This window comes from Lissotriton vulgaris, chromosome 5, assembly GCF_964263255.1.
Source record: "Lissotriton vulgaris chromosome 5, aLisVul1.2, whole genome shotgun sequence".
NCBI lineage: Eukaryota > Metazoa > Chordata > Amphibia > Caudata > Salamandridae > Lissotriton > Lissotriton vulgaris.
Genome location: NC_141693.1, coordinates 1,520,613,188 through 1,520,634,282, shown reverse-complemented (window position 1 = coordinate 1,520,634,282; position 21,095 = coordinate 1,520,613,188). Strand labels below are relative to the sequence as shown.

The 21,095-nt window shown below is 47.5% G+C and overlaps 1 protein-coding gene across 2 annotated transcripts in view; it reads right to left on the bottom strand.

Annotated features, from left to right (window-relative positions):
- Positions 1-21,095, bottom strand: part of STRIP1 (striatin interacting protein 1) — a 287,397-nt gene that overhangs the window by 163,981 nt on the left and 102,321 nt on the right. For both annotated transcript variants that reach the window (XM_086923587.1, XM_086923588.1), the window contains exon 6: positions 18,319-18,387. In XM_086923587.1, the coding sequence (XP_086779713.1) occupies positions 18,319-18,387 (69 nt within the window). The remainder of the gene's footprint in view (positions 1-18,318; positions 18,388-21,095) is intronic.

The window sequence follows — 21,095 nt, the reverse complement described above, 5'->3', positions numbered from 1 at the left end:
GGGACAGAAGAGTCTCTGGACTGGAAAGTACCGGGAGAGGACATAGGATGTCCCAGGACCGGGGTAGGAGTACCGGGAGTGGGCAGACGTCGTCCCAGGACCGGTGGTGGACAAGACTCCCACAACCTGTACCAGGAGAGAATGAAGTGAGGTTCAACTCCGGCAGGGTTCATGACCGTGGTTCATGAAAGTCTAGAGTCTGTGTAATGAAATTTAAGGATTTTGGAAGCCTAAAAGCAATCTGAGGCTCTTAACCCGAAGGATAGACCCAGAACCTGCACACCTGGTTCTGATCCAACTTTTTGGTCTGAAAGAAGTCAAGATCCATATTTTCTTCGGGGGTATCCTTCCAGAACTGTTGTATTTTCTATGCAGCGAACATCTGCGTTGGACAATTTTTGTTTGAGAAAGTGAACTTTCTTTTTCTGTCTTTGGTGTCCACATTGATGGAAAGTAGAGTGTGATCTGACTCTTCATTTTTGTCTGTTGAAGGGGGGAAGGTGGTTATAGGGATCTTCATCTTATTTCTCTTTTTGATCCTGATTCTTCTCTCCTTGTTCTGGAAGTTCTTGAGGTCTTTGACCTCCTTAGTGTTATACGTTTTCTTTTCTGTTTTCCATGCTTTCTCTTCTTACGTGTCTGAGGTTTTCATATTTGTTGTTTGTAAGGGGGAAGATATGTTGTACTTTCATACTTTGCTTCTTAGCTTCCTTAGTCCTTCCTCTGTGTTTCTACCTTATTACCTAGCTGCATTCTATCTGGAGTGTTGGTATTCTAGCCCTGGCAGTTGGTCTGGTCAGCTGTGGGGAATTACTGCTCTGTGTCTAAACGTATTCCTAGTAACTTAATAAATACAACCTAACTACTAGAAGACGTGTCTTGCTGCATACTTCATTCTATTTACAACACCTCACCGGGTTAGCTGTAAAACAATAAGAGTAGTGGTATTTTACCGGTGGCCTCCCACTTTCCTACACAATAATTCTTGTCTCTTCCAAGTGCCAGACTAGAGTCAACCTCAACTGGTGGTCTTTCTCCACTGATTCCGTCAAGCCCTTGGCTGTGATTTCACTAGATAGGTAGGACAGTGGGAATCCCGTTCATCCATTCATGAGCGTTACTAATTAGATGAGGAGGCATTTTGTTATCTGTACCTTCGCGTGGTGGCTCATTCTGGGTTAATATTGCTGACCATCAGCGACAAAATCGGTCTGGCTTCCAACAACACATTTGTTCTGAAGTACAGCCACATTTAAAGCTGTCCTCACATGAACTGGAATCACATATAGGATACAGATAGTACACCCTCCAGTACTATTCTAACAATTTAAATTGTCTACGAACAGTGCTCAGAAAATTAAGGTATTATTAGCAAGACAATAAATAATCACTATGTGATATATAGTGATTATGAATAGGATATTACTTGAGATCTACCTCCTTAACCCCTACACCACGGGGCTAATTCCCCGTGGCACAGGGGAGGAAGGCCGCGCGCGGCGCCGCAGTACTCATGAGGAGCCCAATTCGTCATGCTGCACAGCAGAGCTGTGCTCTTGACGAGCTGAGCTCATCATGACTCAATGGAACGCCCCGCACAGGAGGGGAATTAGCCCCGCCTTGGCGTTCCACGGCCATTATGACTAGCTCAGCTCGTCATGAGCAAAGATCCACTGGGCCTCATGACGAGCTGACATTGTCATGCGCGAAGAGGTTAAGAGAGTCATAGCTACTCCCGCCGTTTACCTACGCTACATTGAATTTCTTCACTCTGACATTAGGAGTACTGGGTAGAAATTACATTGTGTCAACACTCATCTCTGACCTTTGTGATGCTTTGTTTTAATTCAACAGCCAAATTACCCTGACCCCAAATCAGCTGCTAGGCACAGGCCGTCGCAGAACCCCAGCCCCACACTCATGGGTCTTTACACTCCCTGCCTGGCCACACGGAACCAGTCCACAAGGTACATGGCAACGAGGGAGGGTTTCCCCATCTGCACATCAGCCATCTGCCACCCACCAGATCGGGTGGAAAAAAGGGCTCAATTCCTACAAATCGAGAGTCCCCAGCTAGGGCAGCAGTCACGAGCCATGCGAGCAGTCTGATGATCCTCCTTACCTGGTAAGAGGAACCGAGTGGTGAAGAGCCATGTTTCCTCACACCATCAAAGCAACTCACCCACTAACTCACAAGCTCCTCTCACCCCTCGGAGTAGTTCACACTGGCTTCCGAGAGGAGACAGGGTACTCTCATAGCCCTGGGTGCTTCTCATCCAGTATTTCCTGCCACCCAAGACAGACCACTCCTCAGTCACTCGAAATCTGGGCAAGGATTTCAGAGCGTCCAGGTGGCAGGTCCTTCAGGTGGTCCCAGCCCTAGGAGGCACTGCAATTCGGTTACCCACAGGTGTGTGCTGGGTAAGCATGGGTTTCCTCTTGTGAGGGTCATTTCTCGTACTGCGCCCCACCCAAAGGGTTCGTGGTATCACCCACCTCAATCCTTCACATCAGTTGGGTCCTCCCAGGTAGCAGAGCCCTTCTGTGCCCAGTCCTCACCTAGGCACACAGCAAAAATGGACAGCTCTTCCGGCCAGAAAGCACAAGGGGAACACTTGGATCTGTCTGGGAGATGCCCGAGGGTTCAGGCTGTCACTGTCAGTCACTCGGGACACTCCACCATTAATGATTCCGCCACAGGTTCACTTACGTTAATCTTGTTACGACTTTTACTTCCACTAGTTAAGTTTGATCAGCTTCTGGGTCCTCCACCAGAGCAATTGCCAAATCCGGCAGGGATGATCCAGGGACCTCACTAAAACATCCAATCAGTACTAGTGACTGGCGGGATGGAAGCTCATTACTTGAATGCAATCAAAAGGAGAGAGAGGAACTAAGAGTGGCTAGTTCATTTCCCCCTAGGGTATATCTGGTAAACAAAAAGAACTAGCTACTATGACGATGCACGTGTATTGTTTTTTATGAAGGCCCTCACCCACCAACTTAGTTGGTGGCATGCTTCATCATCGGGCCCCACCCGAGGTACCGAGTGTACCACAGGTGTGCTACGACGCCTGGTTACAGCGGAGCAGGTTTTGTTATGTGAGTGTGGGTGTGTGTTGTGTGGGGTATTAAAATTCTGTCCAGAGGGTCCCAAACATGTACTTTATTGGTGGGCCCTTCGCAGGATTAAAAACAAAGGCTTTAGGACGTATGGTGTAGACTTATGGTTTCCTTCGTCCAGAGTGGTCTACTAGTTTCAGCCAGGCCTTTTTTCTAAACTGGCTTTCTTCAGGACCGTTTGTGTGCAAGGGTGGTACAGGGGTCTATAGTGTTATCAGCTGCAATCAGGAAACCGGCATCAAAGTACCCTGGTCCCACACTCCAGCAACCACGGAGCTCCTGACCGGATCATAGGTTTGCTGTAGTACCGAAGACGTTGCCAAGTAAGTAGACGCACCCGGGTCTTGCTCACGGTACCGCCACCAGTAGTGCTGCCCTCGGCCGCAACTCAGTGTGCAGCTCAATACCGCTTGTAGCAAAAACCTGATTTATCATTGCCTTTTTTCCTGTCTTTATTTCTAAGTGCGCACAGGTCTCAAATACACTGGCAGAAACCCCTGGAACTTTGTCCCCCGTTATCAGGAGTAAGCAGATATGTTTATCCCTTCACTATTACCACAGCAACTAGCCATCGCTTTAAGATATTAGCACCTTATACCGCATAAATCTGCCTAAATCCGGCTAATGCCACACAACGCCACTACCGCCTGAGAACTGACGGTATTACCGACTTACACTCTAGGCACCAGACGCCGCCTCACATTTCATGTGCCTCGATATTTACGTGTATTGAACTATATAGGTCTGTGTTTTTTGTCCTTTCCTCCCTAACAGGTACTAACAGGAGAGGAGCCACCTCTCACAATTTTAGCACCTTAGCGTGTGCTACACATACAGGGCACTGATAACACTACAGACCCCTGTACCACCCTTGCACATAAACGGTCCTGAAGAAAGCCAGTTTAGGAAAAAGGCCCGTCTGAAACTAGTAAACCACACTGGACGAGGGAGACCCAAGTCAACACCCATACATCCTAAAGGCTTTGTTTTTAATCCTGCCAAGGGCCCACCAATAAAGTATATGTTTGGGACCCTCTGGACAGAATTTTAATACCCCAAGCAATACACTTACACCCACACTCACATAACAAAACCCGCTCCGCTGTAACCAGGCGTCTTAGCACACTTCGCCCACCAACTAGGTTGGTGGGCGAGGGCCTTCATAAAAAACCAATTGGTTTTCCGCCCACAGACACTACACCTACATCGTCAAAGTAGCTAGTTCTTTTTGTTTACCAGCTCTTTACTTGAAACAGCTAAGGCTATCCAAGCAGCCCATCCCCAAGTGAATCAAGTGTGCCAAATCAAAGTACAGTGCAGACTAAACCAGGCCTGAGCTGCCGCCTTGGAAAGGGATGTTAGATTAGCATATCTGCCTGCTCTCTGGGAAGCAAGGTTCAGAGAAAAGAGCCATCAGACAAGAAATGGAAGGCAGCCAGACTGAGGCCCCTGGTACGCTATGGCAGGCCAGCCCTGGCCGTCGCACCACCTGGGAGGGCAACAAGGGTCCCCCATACCTTCTCTCCAATAATCAAGAAGAAGGCTACCTTTCTTTCTTGTAATCCATGCAAACACCATGTTAAAGGGGCCCATTGGAACAAAGACAAAGGCATCTGAGTTCATGGAGCCCTGGCTAGTCTTTGAGAATCAAATGAGCCTTCATCAGCACTACCAGATCAGCCCACAGTACAGTGCTGGCTAAACCACCCCAAGCAGGCAGCCCTGCACGAGGATGTCAGCTTCGTATCCCTGCCTGCTATCCGGGAAGCAAGGCTCAGAGGAAAAGCCCATTGGGCTGGGTTGAAAGGAGGTCGCAGAACTAGGCAGCACCTGGCTAAGAACCACAAGGGTGGTCCTAAATACACTGTCCCTACTAATCCATAGTATGGATACCCCCTTTCTTGTAATCTTTGCAAAAGTAGTGAGAGAGCTACAGTGGGAGGAGGTGGGGGGCGATTAGACCTTCTTCACCCAATCAATCAGTGTGTAGTGCTGTCTTAGTATCCCTGCCTACTCCCTGAGAAGCAAGGCACAGAAGAAAAGCTCATTGAACAGAGCTAGAAGACCATCCAAGGCTCAGGACCATGACCTCAGGTTGGGCCAGCCCAAGCCCTTGCAGCACCTGGGGATAGAGACTGGAAGACAATGGAGTCCCTCATACCTTGCTTCAAATAATCCAGAAAAAGGCCACCAGAGCTAACACAAACAGCCAGCTGAAACCCTGGCTGGGCTTGGAGAGTCAAATGAGCTGTTATCGGGACTTCAAAGTCAGCCCAGCCATCACGATACCAGTACAGTATTGGCTAACCACCCCCCTCCTCCCACTCTCGAGCAGGCTTTCCTGTCCTAGGATGTCAGCTTTGCATCCCTGTCTGCTCTCCAGGAAGTTTGGCATGGAGGACAGGCCCATTGGACAGGGCTGGAAGTCAGCTGCAGGCTCAGGGAATCTCCCAGGGTCTTCCCAGACCCTGGCAGCATCCAGGTGAGAATTATCAGACAATAAGGGGGCTTAGGGACCCTGTCCCATCTAATCTGGAGCAAGACTAGCCCCTCTTCTCCTTGTACGCTGAGAGACAGAGGGGGGCAGTCAGAGAAAACGCACGCGACCTCATCGAGCACTGTCTGGGCTTGAAGACTCAAATAAGCCCTGTTAGAAGGTGGTTCGTACACTCTGAGCCGCCCAGATTTTTCGCTTTTTGAGCACCTATTTGTTGAACTTTTGCTGCAGTAGAGCCTCATAAGTTGGGACTCAACCACAGTAAACTCGTGACGAAAGACTGCATGTGGATTTTACTGGTGTCCCCCTAACTTGACTAGGTCGCTGTGAAGCAGCTGGAACAAGGGGCACCGGGTTGGTTACATGCAGTCACATGTGTACATGCGTGTGAACATGTGTACGGGCTGCGCAGGGAAGATTCGAAAACGAAGCCGGGAAGCGCCTTTGCACTCCCCGTGAAGGGGGAGGGGCCCGGGATCCCAACTCAGGGCCCCATGTGTGGAGGAGGAGGCAGGGAGCGCCGTCGCGCCCCTCCACAAAGAGGTCTTAAGGGGCCCGGGACCCCACCCGGGGCCCTAAAGCAAAGCTGTGAAGTCAGAGGAGGGGCCCGGGATCGCAACTCCGGGCCCCGGAGAAGATGGCAAGCCGGGGAGCACCATCACGCTTCACGTGAAGAACTGGGTAAACCATCTCCGGGCCACCGAAGTGCGGAGGGAGGACGGGGGAGTGCGGTCGCAACCCCCCCGCGGCTACCAGAAGGGTGTAGGGGAGTGCTATCACACTCCCCCGAGGCCAGCGAGATCAGCGAGAGCCTCCAGGTCTGCCCGCCAGAGCAGTCATATCAGAAATATGGTACCGAGTCCTGCAGCAGCACGCGAGGGTGCTGGCCGTGCGCGGGGCCAGCAGGGGCAGCCGGGTGTGGGCTCCCTGGGCTGCCCTCCAACGCGGAGGCATGTGGGGGTCCCGGGTGGGACCAGGACCCCGAAAACAGAGAGAGGAGCTGCGGCAGAGGGTGGGCTCCCCAAACCACATCCACTTACTTACCTGGGGATCCAGGTAGGACATGGCCCCCCAGTGAGATTGGCGAGGCGGGAGGGCCCGGATGCAGTTTGCGCGCACTCCCCGGCACAGCAGGAGAGGCGCTGTTCGGATATGCGCAGGGAACGGAGGAAGCTCCCCATCATGCCCAGACTTGCCTGCAAGAAAAAGTCAGCGTTTCTCTACTTGTGGTGGCTCCAGGAGGACGGGGTCACCACCATATGTGTGACGGGGTGTAGGGCGATCTGCAGGAGAACGCAGCCTCCCCCAGCACGAAGAGGATTCCCTCCCTAAGTCTCATGGGGACTTGAAAAGAATTACCCCTCAAAGGCTCAGCCAGCATTTAAACACCTCCTGGGCTGGAACTTTTGTTCTACAGCTGGGGGTGTATTGAGAAATGCACCAAGTTATGAAGAGCAGAGTTGGGGATGTCTGGAGAAGGGCATCCCCTGGAGGTGAAAAGGTGTAATTACACCCATAGTGCATTTACTAATGTTATTTCCTTTAGACGGAGGACAAAAGTTAGTATGTTTTCCTACTCGCCAGAAAGGGCGAGTAGGACCTAAAAATAGCTCAACCTCATAAAATTTACCTCGCAAATGCGAGTGGTCGAGTGGATTTGTCGAGCCCTGTAGACTATATAGCAGTATCCTCCTTAGCGGTGGCTACCTGTATCTGTTGCAGTAGTTTGAAAAAGTGTTTTTAATACAGCCTGGCCCACACTAGCTTGTTGTTTTGCGTGCACATCTACACAATAGTGTTTTTTGAAGGTGTGTGGTGTGGTCCAAGTTTCTGCTTTGCATATGTCATCTAGGGGAATGTTCTTGCTTCTTTGATAACGTTCATACATTCTGGTGGAAGATTGAGGTATCCAAACTTCAGGAGCCAGATCACAAGGTTGAGCGGATTGGGATCTGGGTGTGTTATCTCTCCATGGTTCTGAGTGAGAAACTTGGGAGAGAGGTGCAGCTTTTGATGTGGTACTACTGAGAGCTGCAACAGAGTTGTGAACAATGGTTGCATTGCCCATGTTAGAGCAACTAGAATCATTGTAAGGGAATGCTGTTAAAGCTTCCTCACTAGCAATAGAATGAGTGGGAGAGGCGGAAAAGCATAAGCAAATTTGCCTGACCAGTTCATCCATAGCGCATTGCTTTTGTACAATGGGTGTGGCTACCTGGATGCGAAGTTTGGGCATTTTGTGTTTTGGTGTGTGGCGAACAGATCTATGTCTGGCTGTCTCCACATGTGAAAGAATAGAAGAAGAACTTGAGGATGAAGTTACCATACGTGGATCTGTTGTGTTTGACAACTGAGCAGATCCGCTATTTGATTGTGTACTCCTGGTAGATGTTCTGCTAGGAGGTATATGTTTCGTGGAATGGCCCACCTCCAGATGCTTTGTGCTAGACGGGATAACTGGAGAGAGTGTGTGTCCCCCCCCTGTTTTTGTGTGTTATACATTGCTATCATGTTTTCTGTACTGATGAGGACAGCCTTGTTGAAGCGGTTGAAACAACTCCAATGCAAGAGAGATTGCTAATAATTCCAGGTAGTTGATGTGGAATTGCTTTTGTTGAGAGGTCCATAACCCTTGAGTGGTATGGTTTTGGAGATGTGCTCCCCAGCCGGTGAGCGATACATCTGTTGTTAGCACTAGTTGTGGAAGTGGCTTGAGGAACAACCGTCCTTTGGCAAGGTTTTTTGTGGTCCACCACTGCAGAGAGTGATGGGTGCGGTCGTCCACCAACACCAGATCTGTTAGTTGACCTCGAGCCTGGTTCCACTGACGTGCTAGACATTCGTGTAATGGGCGTATCTGCAGTCTTGCATGAGGGACGCGAAAAAATGCATGTTCCATCATTCCTATTAGCTGCATGAACAATCTTGATGGTAGAGTGTGTTGTGGTTGAAATCTTTGAACTAGTGTTTGTATAGTATTTATCCTGATGGGAGTGGGATATGCTAGTGCTGTGAGAGTATTCACTGTTGCACCTAGATATTGTTATATTGTAGACGGTTGGATTTACTGTGAATCCCAGACTGTGAAGCAACTGTATTGTTTAAAGTGTGTGTTGAACACAGCTGTTTTGGGAGTTTGCTTTTATGAGCCAGTCGTCTAGGTAGGGAAAGACATGAATTTGTTGTCTTCTGAGATGGGCTGCAACCACCGTGAGGCATTTGGTGAAAACCCTGGGTGCTATGGTGATCCCGAATGGGAGCACCTTGAACTGGTAGTGTTGACCATCTACCACAAATCTGAGATACTTCCTGTGAGCGGGATGTATTGGAATGTGAAGTAGTGTGAGCCTTTGAAACTGCTAGAAAAAACTGATCATGTACCAGAATCCACTCCTCTTCAAAGAGCTAGAACTGATTCTGGTGCTCCTGATTTAGAGGAGTACAGAGAACCGGTACCGGTACTGTGAGAAGTTGGCCTGGTATATGATGCTCACTAGTTCTAGTGATCACCTTGTACCATGCCAAGCAACCCTTATGATGATTGGTTGTAAGTCAACCTTATAGACCAGTTATCCTAGAGGTAGCGTGGACAAAGCAGTCTTAGGCTAAGCTCTGTAAAGGCATGTGAAGCAAGCTGTTTTACCATATACAATCGCCTTGAATACCAAATGAAAGGACACCACACAGATATATATTGAATATATATATATATTTACTACAAGTATCCCCTATATTCTTTATGAGCACAGAAGCAAATGCGTTAAAACAAAAACACTGTTTAAATATACAAAAGCTGCACGATATGGATGAGCCCTAGGGGCCACCTAAACCATATACTAAAATAGTAGTATAAGTATCACTAATCGAAAAGGAAGTAGGCCTAGGGCCTGGGGAATCGCTGGAGCTGTTCGGGACTAGCAGTGACTAAGTCGGGAAAGGCCCTTGGGACTCGGGTCCAGCGCTTAAATCACACGCATGCACCAATGCAAAGTCAATGGTGCGTAAAAAGTACAAAGTTACTGAAAAGGCAACCTTCCGGATGACCTAGAACCTAGCAACTTGTAACATAGACACTAGAGGTGTATTGCTACACAGGAGCACCGGAGTGCCAGGGTTACCTCACCCATAGGAAGCGGGTGCATATGTCTCAAAGTGTGTCGGGTTTCATCGCGCTAGTCTATGGAGCCTGTAGATGAAGATGCTGCAGGCTGGTCGTCGAGGAGAGTTCCGGTGGATCCAAGGGTGGATCTCAAGAGGTGAAGACCTGAAAGCAGAGGGGACAATGTTCAAAGCCACTAGCCAGTGACTACCGTGGAACCAGGAGGGAACCAGGCGATGTCGGGTGCAAACAGGCTAAGTAGGGAAGATTGTCTCTGCAGCCACGTGGACACGAAGAGGTCGAGGACGTCCAGGCGTCGATCACGAGCTGTCCCACGAAGGCTCTAGCTGATGGCGGTGTTGGCTTCTTGATTGAAGCAAACAGGCCTTCGCTAATGCAAGCCACGCAGGAAACGATGCAAGCTTCTCACTCGGACCGCAAGGTCAGAGGGGCTGCTCCTTTTTACAGGAGCGAGGGCCAGTCTGGAGCAACCAGACCAGCGGTGTTGATTTCGGATTTCGGCGCAAAGATGGCCACTAGCCAACGGACCAGTAACTAGGATGACGCATCGAGTGGCAAAATGCAAAAGGGCCCCACGCAGATCGTGGAGATGCTGGGGGACTGATCTTCGGTGCAGATGCTGCTCGGTGGTGAGGCTTCTCAAACCCCAAAGCACAGCGTCGAGGGTGCCTCGGGTGCTGCGCAGTCAGCTTCTCGTGAATCTTCCAAGATGGCCGGTCCCACGTCTCTCGGTGCCTCCACGGGTCTCTTCTTTTCAGGGACTGTGGATCGGGCTCTGAGATGTCTGGGAATCCGGGTCTTGTCAGGCTCTGGGCTCGGGCGGGAGGCGGCAGCAAAGCAGACATCGAGTTGCTGGATGGTGCCTGTGCTCACAGGGTGGTCTCTCTTTGGCCACAAGGGAGATGCTCTTCAGTCTTCTGTGCAGCAGAATGTCGAAGTCCAGTTTTCTTCTTAGTTTCAAATCGAGTTCAGGATGATCTGAAGTCTTGGGACACAGCTCCTACGCTTATTCCAAATCTAGGAACCGGATCACCTGCTAGGTCCCTCCTCTGGGTGGGAGCAGGAAGGGGGGCGGTTACACCCCCTTTCCTTTGTCCAGCTCCGCGCCAGGACTGGGGCTGGAAAGCCCCAGCACCGGTTTGGACTGGCTTATGCACAGGGACACCTTGTGTGCCCCAGGCATGTCTCATTCTATTCAGCCCTGTCCTACCCAATACACAAAATCCTGTCTGGGGTGGTGCTCGCACCTCCCAAGGCAGGAAACCCTTTGTCCAAGCCTCCCTCGCTGGAAGGACTCCCAGCAGCAGGAGGTCAGACTGTCTGTGGTGGCAGCATCCATTTTGTGATGCTGAGGCTCGAGTTAACTTTAACCGGGGTTCAGGTTATGTACATGTCGTGTCCCTCTAGAAGGGTGGAATGCTACCCCAGTCGCCAGAAATGGCGAGGGGGTAGTATCCCAATTCGTATGACACCTTACTCGACATGTTTTGATAAAGCCAAACCAAAGTTAGCAAGTAACCGCAAGGATTATAATGCACTTAAGAGTATATGGTATGGCAATATCCCGGAACAGCTAAGGGAGTTGTTCCCGACAGCTGCAGACAGGCTCAGCTCGTGCCAGAGCACCATTTCACATGAAACCAAGCACTCTGCCTCCAGGATTGTCAAGGCCTGCCATAGGAGTGACTTATAGGTTACCATGTGTCCATGTATTTTAGATATAGATATACTATATCTAAGTAAGAGGTGATTACACCAACTTACCCCAGCTGATTGATCAGCCAGTTGTGTCAAATATGGAGGCCAGGCCAGGGGTGGCATAATACATGCTGCAGCCCCTGGTAGGCCTTGGTTACACCTATGCCCTGGGTACCTAGGGTACACTGTTACAGGGGCCTATAAGGTGAACCAGTTCCAATTGTGTATGTACCTAGGGTACATGGAGTCCATTTTAAGGAGAGAGCAATTAGCCTGGGGCCCTGAATAGCAGGATCCCAGGCCAAGTCAAAAACCAGCTAAACACCAGGCAAAAAGTTTGGGGGTAACCAGTCCGATATCCACCTTCCTACAGGTACATCCTGCTCAGTAAGTGCGGACAGCTGTGATAAAGGCTGAGCAAGCCTTAGGCCTAATTTTAATGTCAAAACCAGTCTCTTTTGGTTCTACCCACACATACAAAACAATTACGCTTTTGAAGGGTCCCTGCTTGCTTGAAATAGGTTTCATTTAGAGCCTTTCCCCCAAAAGACTCTGGACTCGGGCCATGAGACTGAATTCTTCAGAATTATGGAAATGTTCCTGTGTCGTGAACTGTCACTGATAGGTCAGGAAAATTAGATTATCCAGCTCCTCAGGCATCTGTCCTGGGTAAATCAACGGAGTCTTCATGATCTCAGTACTATACTATTACCAGAATATTCTTTTTCTAAGGAATTAATAGACCCGCTCTCTTTGTGTTTAGATTCAGTATTCAGGTCCCCGTGCGGCCCCCCTCCAACAGTATTAATGCCCTTGGGAGGTGGTGGTCCCCGGGACTGTGTGGGGGAGCTTGAGCCCCCTCACACTTTATTTTCTAAAACAGCCCGGGAAGGTGGCGGTCCCTGGGGCTCCGTAGGAGGGCTGGATCCCCTCCACCCATGTTTTCAATGTAGCCCCAGGTGGTTGGTGGTCCCGGGGTCTGCGTTGGGGGGAGGGGACTGGAGCCCCCACCACGCCTTTATTTTAATAATTGAAGCCCCGGGGAGGTGGCGGACCCCGGAGCTGGGGGGGGGGGGGGGGGGGGGGGGGCTAGCGGGGGGGCACATGGCCCCCTGCATTTAATGAACATAGCCCCAGGGAGGTGGCGGTCCCTTGAACATGTTTTTCCATCATTGCCCCCGGGACCTAACCCACCCGGGGGCTTCAAGGAAACAAAGTGCGGGAGACTGCGCTTTGTTTTTTTGTGGGATTCGGGAACCCAGCGCGACTCCCGAAAATGTTTTACTTTTTTGTTGTGCTTTTTTTGGCCCTGCGGTTCCCTGTGGAACCCTCTCAGCAGGCCTAGGGGGTCAGGGTGTTTCTACCCTGCCCCCTTTTCTGTATTTTTTGAAAAATGTTTTTGAACCTTTTTCTTTGTGACTCGGTTCAACCGATTCACAATATGGCTGCCAACACTTCCTGGTTAAAAATGTTGGCAGCCAATCAAATCACAGGCACGAGATAGGGAGGTGGGAAATGTTTAAATTTTTCAGGAACTACTAAACGGATTTACACCATTTAACAAAGAGTGCTTTCTGAACCAAGGGTTACATTTTTATCAAATTTGGTGTAATTCCGTTCAGCAGTTCATGCTGTAGCCATGTACAAAGTTTCCTATGGAACTTAACATAAAGAGAACACGTTTTAGGACCCCTTTTTTGTCTCTGCTCCCGCTTGACAAATCAGCCTGAAACTTTCAACACAGCAGCTGAAGTGAGTGCGCCATTAGTTTTGAAAGTTTCACAAAGATTGGTTAAACGTCGCCAAAAATATTGGCAAAAGAAAAAGCTGTTTTTGAATAGAAACAAGGTCCTAACTATAACTACCTACTGGCAATCACTAGCAGGTAATATATACATTTTAAACATATTTAATTGGTTTTGCAACAAAAGCAGAGCAGAAAACAAAGCCTATAAGGCTGACAATTATCCAACAATTGACAAATAAAGGTACAACATGTTCCCCTACCCCCCCCCAACCCGGCATCCATCGAGAGAACCAAATGGAAATCTCCATGTAACAGTTGATGTATCCCGATCACCCCGGTAAACCCACAAATGCCTGGATTCCATCATCAGTCAATGGACACACTGGGCGAGCAGGTTTCAATTCAGTACCCCAGTAGTCAGCCCACACCTACCATATCTTGGTGGGGTTTCTGGGGGAAACCTCTTGTTGGCACCCATTGGAATATTTACTGGTATATTTACTCAGATAGACCTATGCATAATATCATTGAGAAACGGAGTAGTGCTGATTTTTTCTAAATTCAGAATATACTTGAAGCTTACATATTAACTGTTCATTTGTAACAAGTCCTTATCTTCCATCTCTGTATCCTCAGACCATTTGTCCCTGATATTCCCCTGTGTTGCCCTAATCAGTGCACATAGCTGCTCAGATACTCTAACAGTATTGCCCTTCCTGGGAGACTGATGAAACGTCGCTTTGTATAGCAAAGAAAGGGTACCGTTGTCCGGCTTTATCATGAAACTATGCCACTGCAGAGATCTATAAAAGTTATGTCTAAAACACAATCCATTTTCATCTGCTATTTTGAAAAAGATTAAATTAAATCTGGACTAAGGGAAATTCCGATTCTTACCATACTGGGAGACAATCCTGATTTCAAAGCAGAGTTCCCTGAACCTTGATGTTACCTAACCTGTGACCGGATAATAACATTCAAAATTAGAAAGTGCTCTGCCCCCTTCCCTTTCACCCAACACCCTCACCCCATCATTCAACTTGGCACATAATTCATGTTACCCTGAGGATTTCCAGGGCAATATATATCACCTAGCTAAAACATTCAATTTTGAGGGGAAAGCCTCATTTAGAAAACAAGGAAGTGAATGAAAAATAAAGGGGTACTAGGTTAGGGGAACGTGTTCATTTTAAGCATATTTACATGCCCACCAGTGATAACGATAAGATAAGTTCCTCTAACATTGGCATTCCTGTTTAATGTTTTCCCTTTTTAATATTTTCAACTTCGCTAGTATAATTATATTTCTATAACTCTTGTGACTTATCTGCCAGCTATTCTTTCATCTCTACCACTTACTTTCAAATGTAGGTCAAATTCAGTGCTTGTGCATGTGATGGTGTTTGTGCGTGCATGTATTTGGGTGTTTTTGTATTAGAGCATAGGATTTTATGTGTGCTTGTGTTCTTGGATGTTTCCGTCTATGTGCATGTCTGTGTGCGTCAGTGTGCATATGAGAGTGTGTGCTCACATAGGTGTGTGCTTGTGCATGTTTGTGCCTGTGACGGTGTGTGCACGCTAGATTTGTTATTTTCTGGCAGCCGCTGTCCTGGATATTGACTAACTGCCTGATGCCAGACCTTAGGATGGCCATCAGTGTACAGTACAGTCCCCTGCCTCACCCCAAGATGGCTTCAATAGTGGTCCCCTACATGTTGTTTTACTTCCCTGGGACAACAATTGGACATTGACCAGACCTTGAACCTATCCCTTAACCTGCCTACACATCAGGACTTGGAACCTGCAGAACTTACCCCAGACTGTGGAGACCTAGCGATTTGGCTGATGCCCGGTGGAGCTACCATATAGCTAAAGAGGAGATGGGTTGCGGACTCCCCCCTCCCTGCTGTCAACCAACCCAGCCGGACCTTGGGCAGATTTTCCCCTCGTCTCTACGTCCTATCTTCCTCCTACCCCTTTACCCTATCCCCTTACCCTTCCTTGCTCAATTCACCTTGTCCCCTTACCCTTCCTTGTTCAATTCACCTTGTCACCTAAGTTCTTTAAATGCTTTTCTTGATACTTATGTAACTTTTAACTGATGTAAATTGCAACAATATTGTCCCTCATGTAATGCGCTCTGATTCCATCGGGTCTAGCCAGCGCTATATAATAATTCATTAATTACATTTCTTCCCATCTAGTACTCTTTCTCTCTTTGTCTACCTCCCTAGCTCCTATCCACTCTCCCCTGAAGCTCTCACCTTGCCTGCTAGTCTGCCTAGCCCCATGTCCTTTGTGCCCTTTGACTAAGAACTCCTCCCCTTGTTGGGGACAGATTCAACAGTTATACTCTGGAGGCTCAGCGTACCCGCTGAGAGAGTCCACTGCGCCAAGGGAGCCACTCACAGCTGAGGTATGGCATGGCACCCCTTACCAAAGCACTCCCTCTCCCCTTTTGGGGAAGGATCCAGTATGTAGGCCTTGGAGTCTCAGAGACCCCTCTGAGAGAGTCCACTGCGTAAAGGGAGCCTCCTGCAACAGAGATAGGAAAGTGATACCACTTTCCCTGGGATCACAGATTACTGGACGTTGGACGTTGATGTGACTCGTCTTCCAGTTTGTGTCCTCTCCTCTTTCCATGCAGTGTCCTTCACCCTCCCCTCCTCTTTCCCGCCTTCATTACCTGTCTACTTCCCCAGCTCATTCCCCCCTCCCCTGAATCTTTCCCCTTGCCTGCTTTTCCCCTTAGGTATTTGTGCTTATTGTTTATCTTGATCTCACAAGTAACTATGTTGCCATGCTCTAATAACTGTGTAACCTTTGTAATGATGTAACCTGTAACCATGATCTGATGCTCATGTAAAGCGCTCTGATACCTCTGGGTCTAGCCAGCGCTATATAAAACCTTTAAAATAAATAAATATAGTGGAGAGAAAGTCGCCTTGCTGCATTAGTGGAAGCACTTGTTGTAAAGTGACCGTGTGAAAGTGGTCGGATTTAGTGCCTTTGACGAGCACCCTCGACAACTTCCATTACTCTTCGACGCCTGCGAACCTCCACACGGGCCGTTGGGTCTACCGGCGCCGATAAAGACGGACGTCGATGGAACGCACTCCATTTAAAACATGTCCACAGTGTGGTGCTAAATTTCCACACTCAGACCTCCATCCTGTCTGCAATCTGTGCCTCTCTCCTGAACCTTAAAGAAACCCAGAAGAATCTACATGCCTGTTGGGCAACATGGAACCACCAAGAGTACTACCGGGTAGTTAAAATGGAAGATGATGGATATTTTGAATCGTTTTCTAGGTGTTTTTGTGTGTAGAGTACATTTCAGACTTATGTCTTGGGATCTGCCTGAACACTTGCCTACTTCCTAGGTGCAGAGCTGAACTGCAAACATTTGAGTATAAAAAGGATGAACCACAAGAGAAGGGAAAGCCAGTTTTCAAAAGAAAACAGACAGGACCATCAGCACTCCAAAGACACAAGGAAAGCGAGGAATCCAAATGAAATGGATTCAATCAGTTGAGAAAGCAAGAGGTTAGGTATACTGATACAAATCAGGACATCAAAGTTAGGTTGCATTAAGGAGACAAAACCCGCAGAAGAATTGGTGGTGTGTTACCTTACATTTTGGGAAGATGCAGTAAATAAGTGTGCCTTCCATATCCAAAAGGAGTCATTGGGTAGTATTGCAGAGTTGGTCATGGTCTCCTCCGGTGTAAGGCACAGGACCCAAACATATCCCAAAAAAGGGACCCTGAAATATCTGCCAGATTTTGCATGATATTTTCATCGAAAGGCTACTGCTTATTGATTGAGTGGCCATCCGCAACATACTAATTCCCTGTCGTGTGTTTCTTGTGAGCACTCCGCTTTCAGGTGAACTATCTGGAGCATTACAGATGGTAGAAAACAGGAATAAAACCTGAAGCAAGGCATAGATAAAATGTTTATCCTCTGTTCAACCAGAACCTGAAAGGGTAGACCATGTGCAGGCCCACATTCTTCCTTTTCTAACTAAATCTGCATAAAGAAGAAGTACCAAACTAGGCAGAATTTCTCAAAGTCTAGGGACAGTAATATGGCTAGGTGCAGTCTGAAGCCAAGGGAACTGGATGCTTTAAAGTCTTCTGGTAAGATGGATTTAGTTGTAGCTACCAAGAGCCTAAAGCCACAAGACAGCAGAAGGCTACCCATACCCCAGTGCCACAGGAGACTCCACATCCAATTGGGAGAGACAGTCCCACAAACAGAACCTCGTGAAGAAGAATGAAATTCAGCTGTGCACAATGCCTCCACCTAACTGCAAGGTACTGAGGCCCTGATATTCAGTAGAAACAGAAAAGATAAAATGCACTTGTGGCAAATCACTCCAACAATGACTGATGCATTGATTCCCCATTTACTCTTTTTCAGAAAATAACAGTTGCAAACACCAGTGAGACGTTTCAAAATACTTTTCTTTCATGTGTTACACTGAGACTTGTATCCCTACTGACCAATATTAGAGGTGGCACTGATTTTTGAGAAAACCTGAAGTTGCAGGTTTCAGAAAAACAAACTCCAAACGAGGCAAGCAACTAGAATAATACAACTCCAATCCTGGAAAGGCTTAATAGTAGGTTATATTGACAAAGCATTCTGTGTACACTTGTAGCCATCTTTCCTAGGTTACAAAGTATGATACAACGGTTGGGATCATATCTTGTGAAGTACACAGAACTGAGACCTGGATTTCTAACTTTTTAGGTAATTAGTGTAAATGTACAATACAAACACAAATGCAGTTGTTCCACTTAAGTTACAGATTTCAAACAAAAATTATAACGAGTCAAAATGCGGTCATATAACGTTTCTTCATCTTCTCACTCATTTAAACGATTCAGGTTCCCCCACTGTGTATCACATTTAATAGTAATACCACCAACTGAAGATTGATCTCGTTTGTCAGAGCTTTGTGGTACACTTTATTTATTACGAACATTTTCATACAGGTGGGAGACTATTACAGAGGTCCAGAAAATGCAGTTAAGACTAAACAATTCGTTTTTTCGGCCTTCAGCCAGCTCTCTAGAAACAACATCTTGAAATCAAGACACTGTCACACAATGCAGAGGAGCTCACCTCAGGTCTGTGCTGTCTGCTAGAGAAATGGCAGGCTTCCTCACAGCATTGCTGCATGCTGCACTGTTCCTGAAACGAGAATCAGCTTAATTAGATTAAAAGCTAACCAATAAGTGCATATTACCATTCACAGTACATTCCATTCTCAAACACGATCCCATCTCCTCAACCAGGGAGGGTTTAGCAGGAGAGTTGGTTGTATATTAATTCTTACAGGGCAAGGCTTCTTAACACCATTAAAAAACAGAATAACCCCTAGAGAAGTAGATTAACTCACTTCCCTGGTACAATGATTTTCCTCGTTAGGATGCCAATCCCGGTCTTAGTTACCTCCTATGTGGTATTTTTTTTAGGGTGTAGGTGCCATTTAGAATATTAGAGGCCAGTTTGTCTTGTTCCCTATTTAAATCCTTAGGTGCAAAGGATGTGCTGGACTCATCGTTAGCACCGTTGCTATGGTGCTAACGGGGTGCCTAGCACATCTTAATATGACCAGCGAAAGAAGCCCCGGAGCCCCAGTATCCGCCTCCCCACCATATGCCTGGCAGACAGAAAGACACTGTGGGAAAGGGAAAAGTTTTTACTTTTACCTGATGTCTCTCGAGTGAATTCCTTTGAGGGATCGCAGGAGGGACCAGGATTGCGGAGACATGCACCTACTAGGACCCTGTGATTTTTTGTTGGTGGGGCGACCGTCACTCCTCAAAGCCTCACACATCCTTTGGGGAATATCAGACCTTTTTTACGCTGCTTTGCCCCCAGGAGGGATGGAAAACCACTAGACAGCAGGGATATTTTTAACTTTATGTATGTCGGGGAGCGCCTCATTGGGCAAAGGTCGGTCCCCATAAAGGCCCACACGTCCTTTGTTTTCGCCCACTGGGGCAGATTGTTTTTTACAGTATTTGTATTGAGGAGCTGTGTGTAAGAAAATTTAGAGGGGCTAGAGTAGTGTTTTGCATAATAATAGTGTAGAATGCACAAACCAGTGTGCATTCTACACTAGAACAAGTACATGAGAGGTGTAGGTAGAGTAGATCAAAGGTTGGAGCCCCATAATGCTGCTCGAAGGTCAAAATCTGGTACAAGAAGTTGGTTGTTCATTTGTTCCATTTAGTATCTTCAATGCTTATGTTATTTTATGGTTTACAAAGATCATTCTCCAGATTACAAGATGAGTTTTGAACAGTTTCAGCAGTCTGTAACAGGTAGCCTTGTTGCAGCAGACAAAGCAAGTATTCCTAGAATCGGAGTGGACGAGATGTGGCTAGATTAAAAGTCTCCACTTTCCTGAATAAATTCCGCCAACACCTAAAAAAGACTTTCCTTGTTGAAGATGTAGTGTTTGTCCAAAGAGGAGTACGAAAGAAGAGTTGAATGTACTGCCTAGTGTCTTTATAATTCGGGCCTAATTGTGCCCACGTCTTAAACTCAAGTACTGGGAGCAACCATGAGAGTAAAAAGGCAAGTAAGTATAGTCCATACTGCTAAATATTTTATGTATTTGCACCTGCAAGGATCTACAAAAATCTGACAACTCAGTGTTCATCCACTTCCAATGAAAATGTTACCACAATTGTGTTGCCGAGTCTAGTGCCTGCGGCAGGAACAGTTCAAACCACTGTCAATAGGAGTCCTCGCGAGGGGGCTAAGCCAGTAGGTCTAGCACTGGCTGCCCGCGATTGGCAATGCTGGTCTAGTATTGGTTTTTGAAAAAGAAGATTGTTGAGGAAAGTTGGCAGTCCTTTGTCAACATATAAAAAATTACAAAGCACATCACATTGCTGTAGTGGTTACTGGCACTGAAGGGAACACATTTGCTTGTCAAGATTCTCATTTTGAAAGTGCAGAATACTGTCACTCACAGTGAACTTGGCCAACGGCCGAAGTAGGCTGACACACTGCCCCATGCTGAATGCGTAGTAGCCATAAGAAAAATGTGAATGACACTATGGATGCTCGCTGTAAGCCCCTGCAATTAAGTATATTATGTATATCATTTTTGTAAAATCAAAAGGTCATGGCTAATACTAGAACTTAAAAGGAAAAAGTAAAGAAAATGAGGGAAATTATGCCAGGAAATTGTCAAAGAGCAGAAATGTTACACAACACTTTTAAGACGCCCTCAAGTGGATCGCCTCCTTCCTTAGAGGATGCACACAGAGCATCAGACTGCCTCCCTTCACCGTTGCACCCAAAGACGACACACGCGGCGTGCCACAAGGATCCCCCTCAGCCCCACCTCATTCCACATCTACTTGACTACATTTGCAGATATAGTCAGATCCCAAGGGCTCAAAATAACCTCCTATGCAGACTACTCAACTGATCCTCACTTTCCCTGAGGACCTCTCCAACGCCAAAATCAACTTCTGCAACAACATGACCAATGTAGCCAAATGGATGAGAGACCAGCCTCCAACTCAACTCCGACAAAACTGAAGTACTGATCTTCAGGAAGAACATCTCCACATGGGACCCCAGATGATGTCCTCAAGAACTCGGACCCACACCGATCGACCATGCACGCAAACTCAGTATTATCCTTGACAGACAACTGACCATGAAACGACAAGTCATTGCAGTCGCCTCCTCCTCTTTCAACACACTTCACATGCTCCGTAGAATCTCCACATGGATCCCAGCCAACACCAGAAAGACTGTCACTCAGGACCTCGTCACCGGCCGCCTCAAATACGACAATGCCCTCTATGGTGGCATAACCACCCTGCTGCTCACAAGACTCCTGACCATACAGAACGCTGCAGACAGACTCA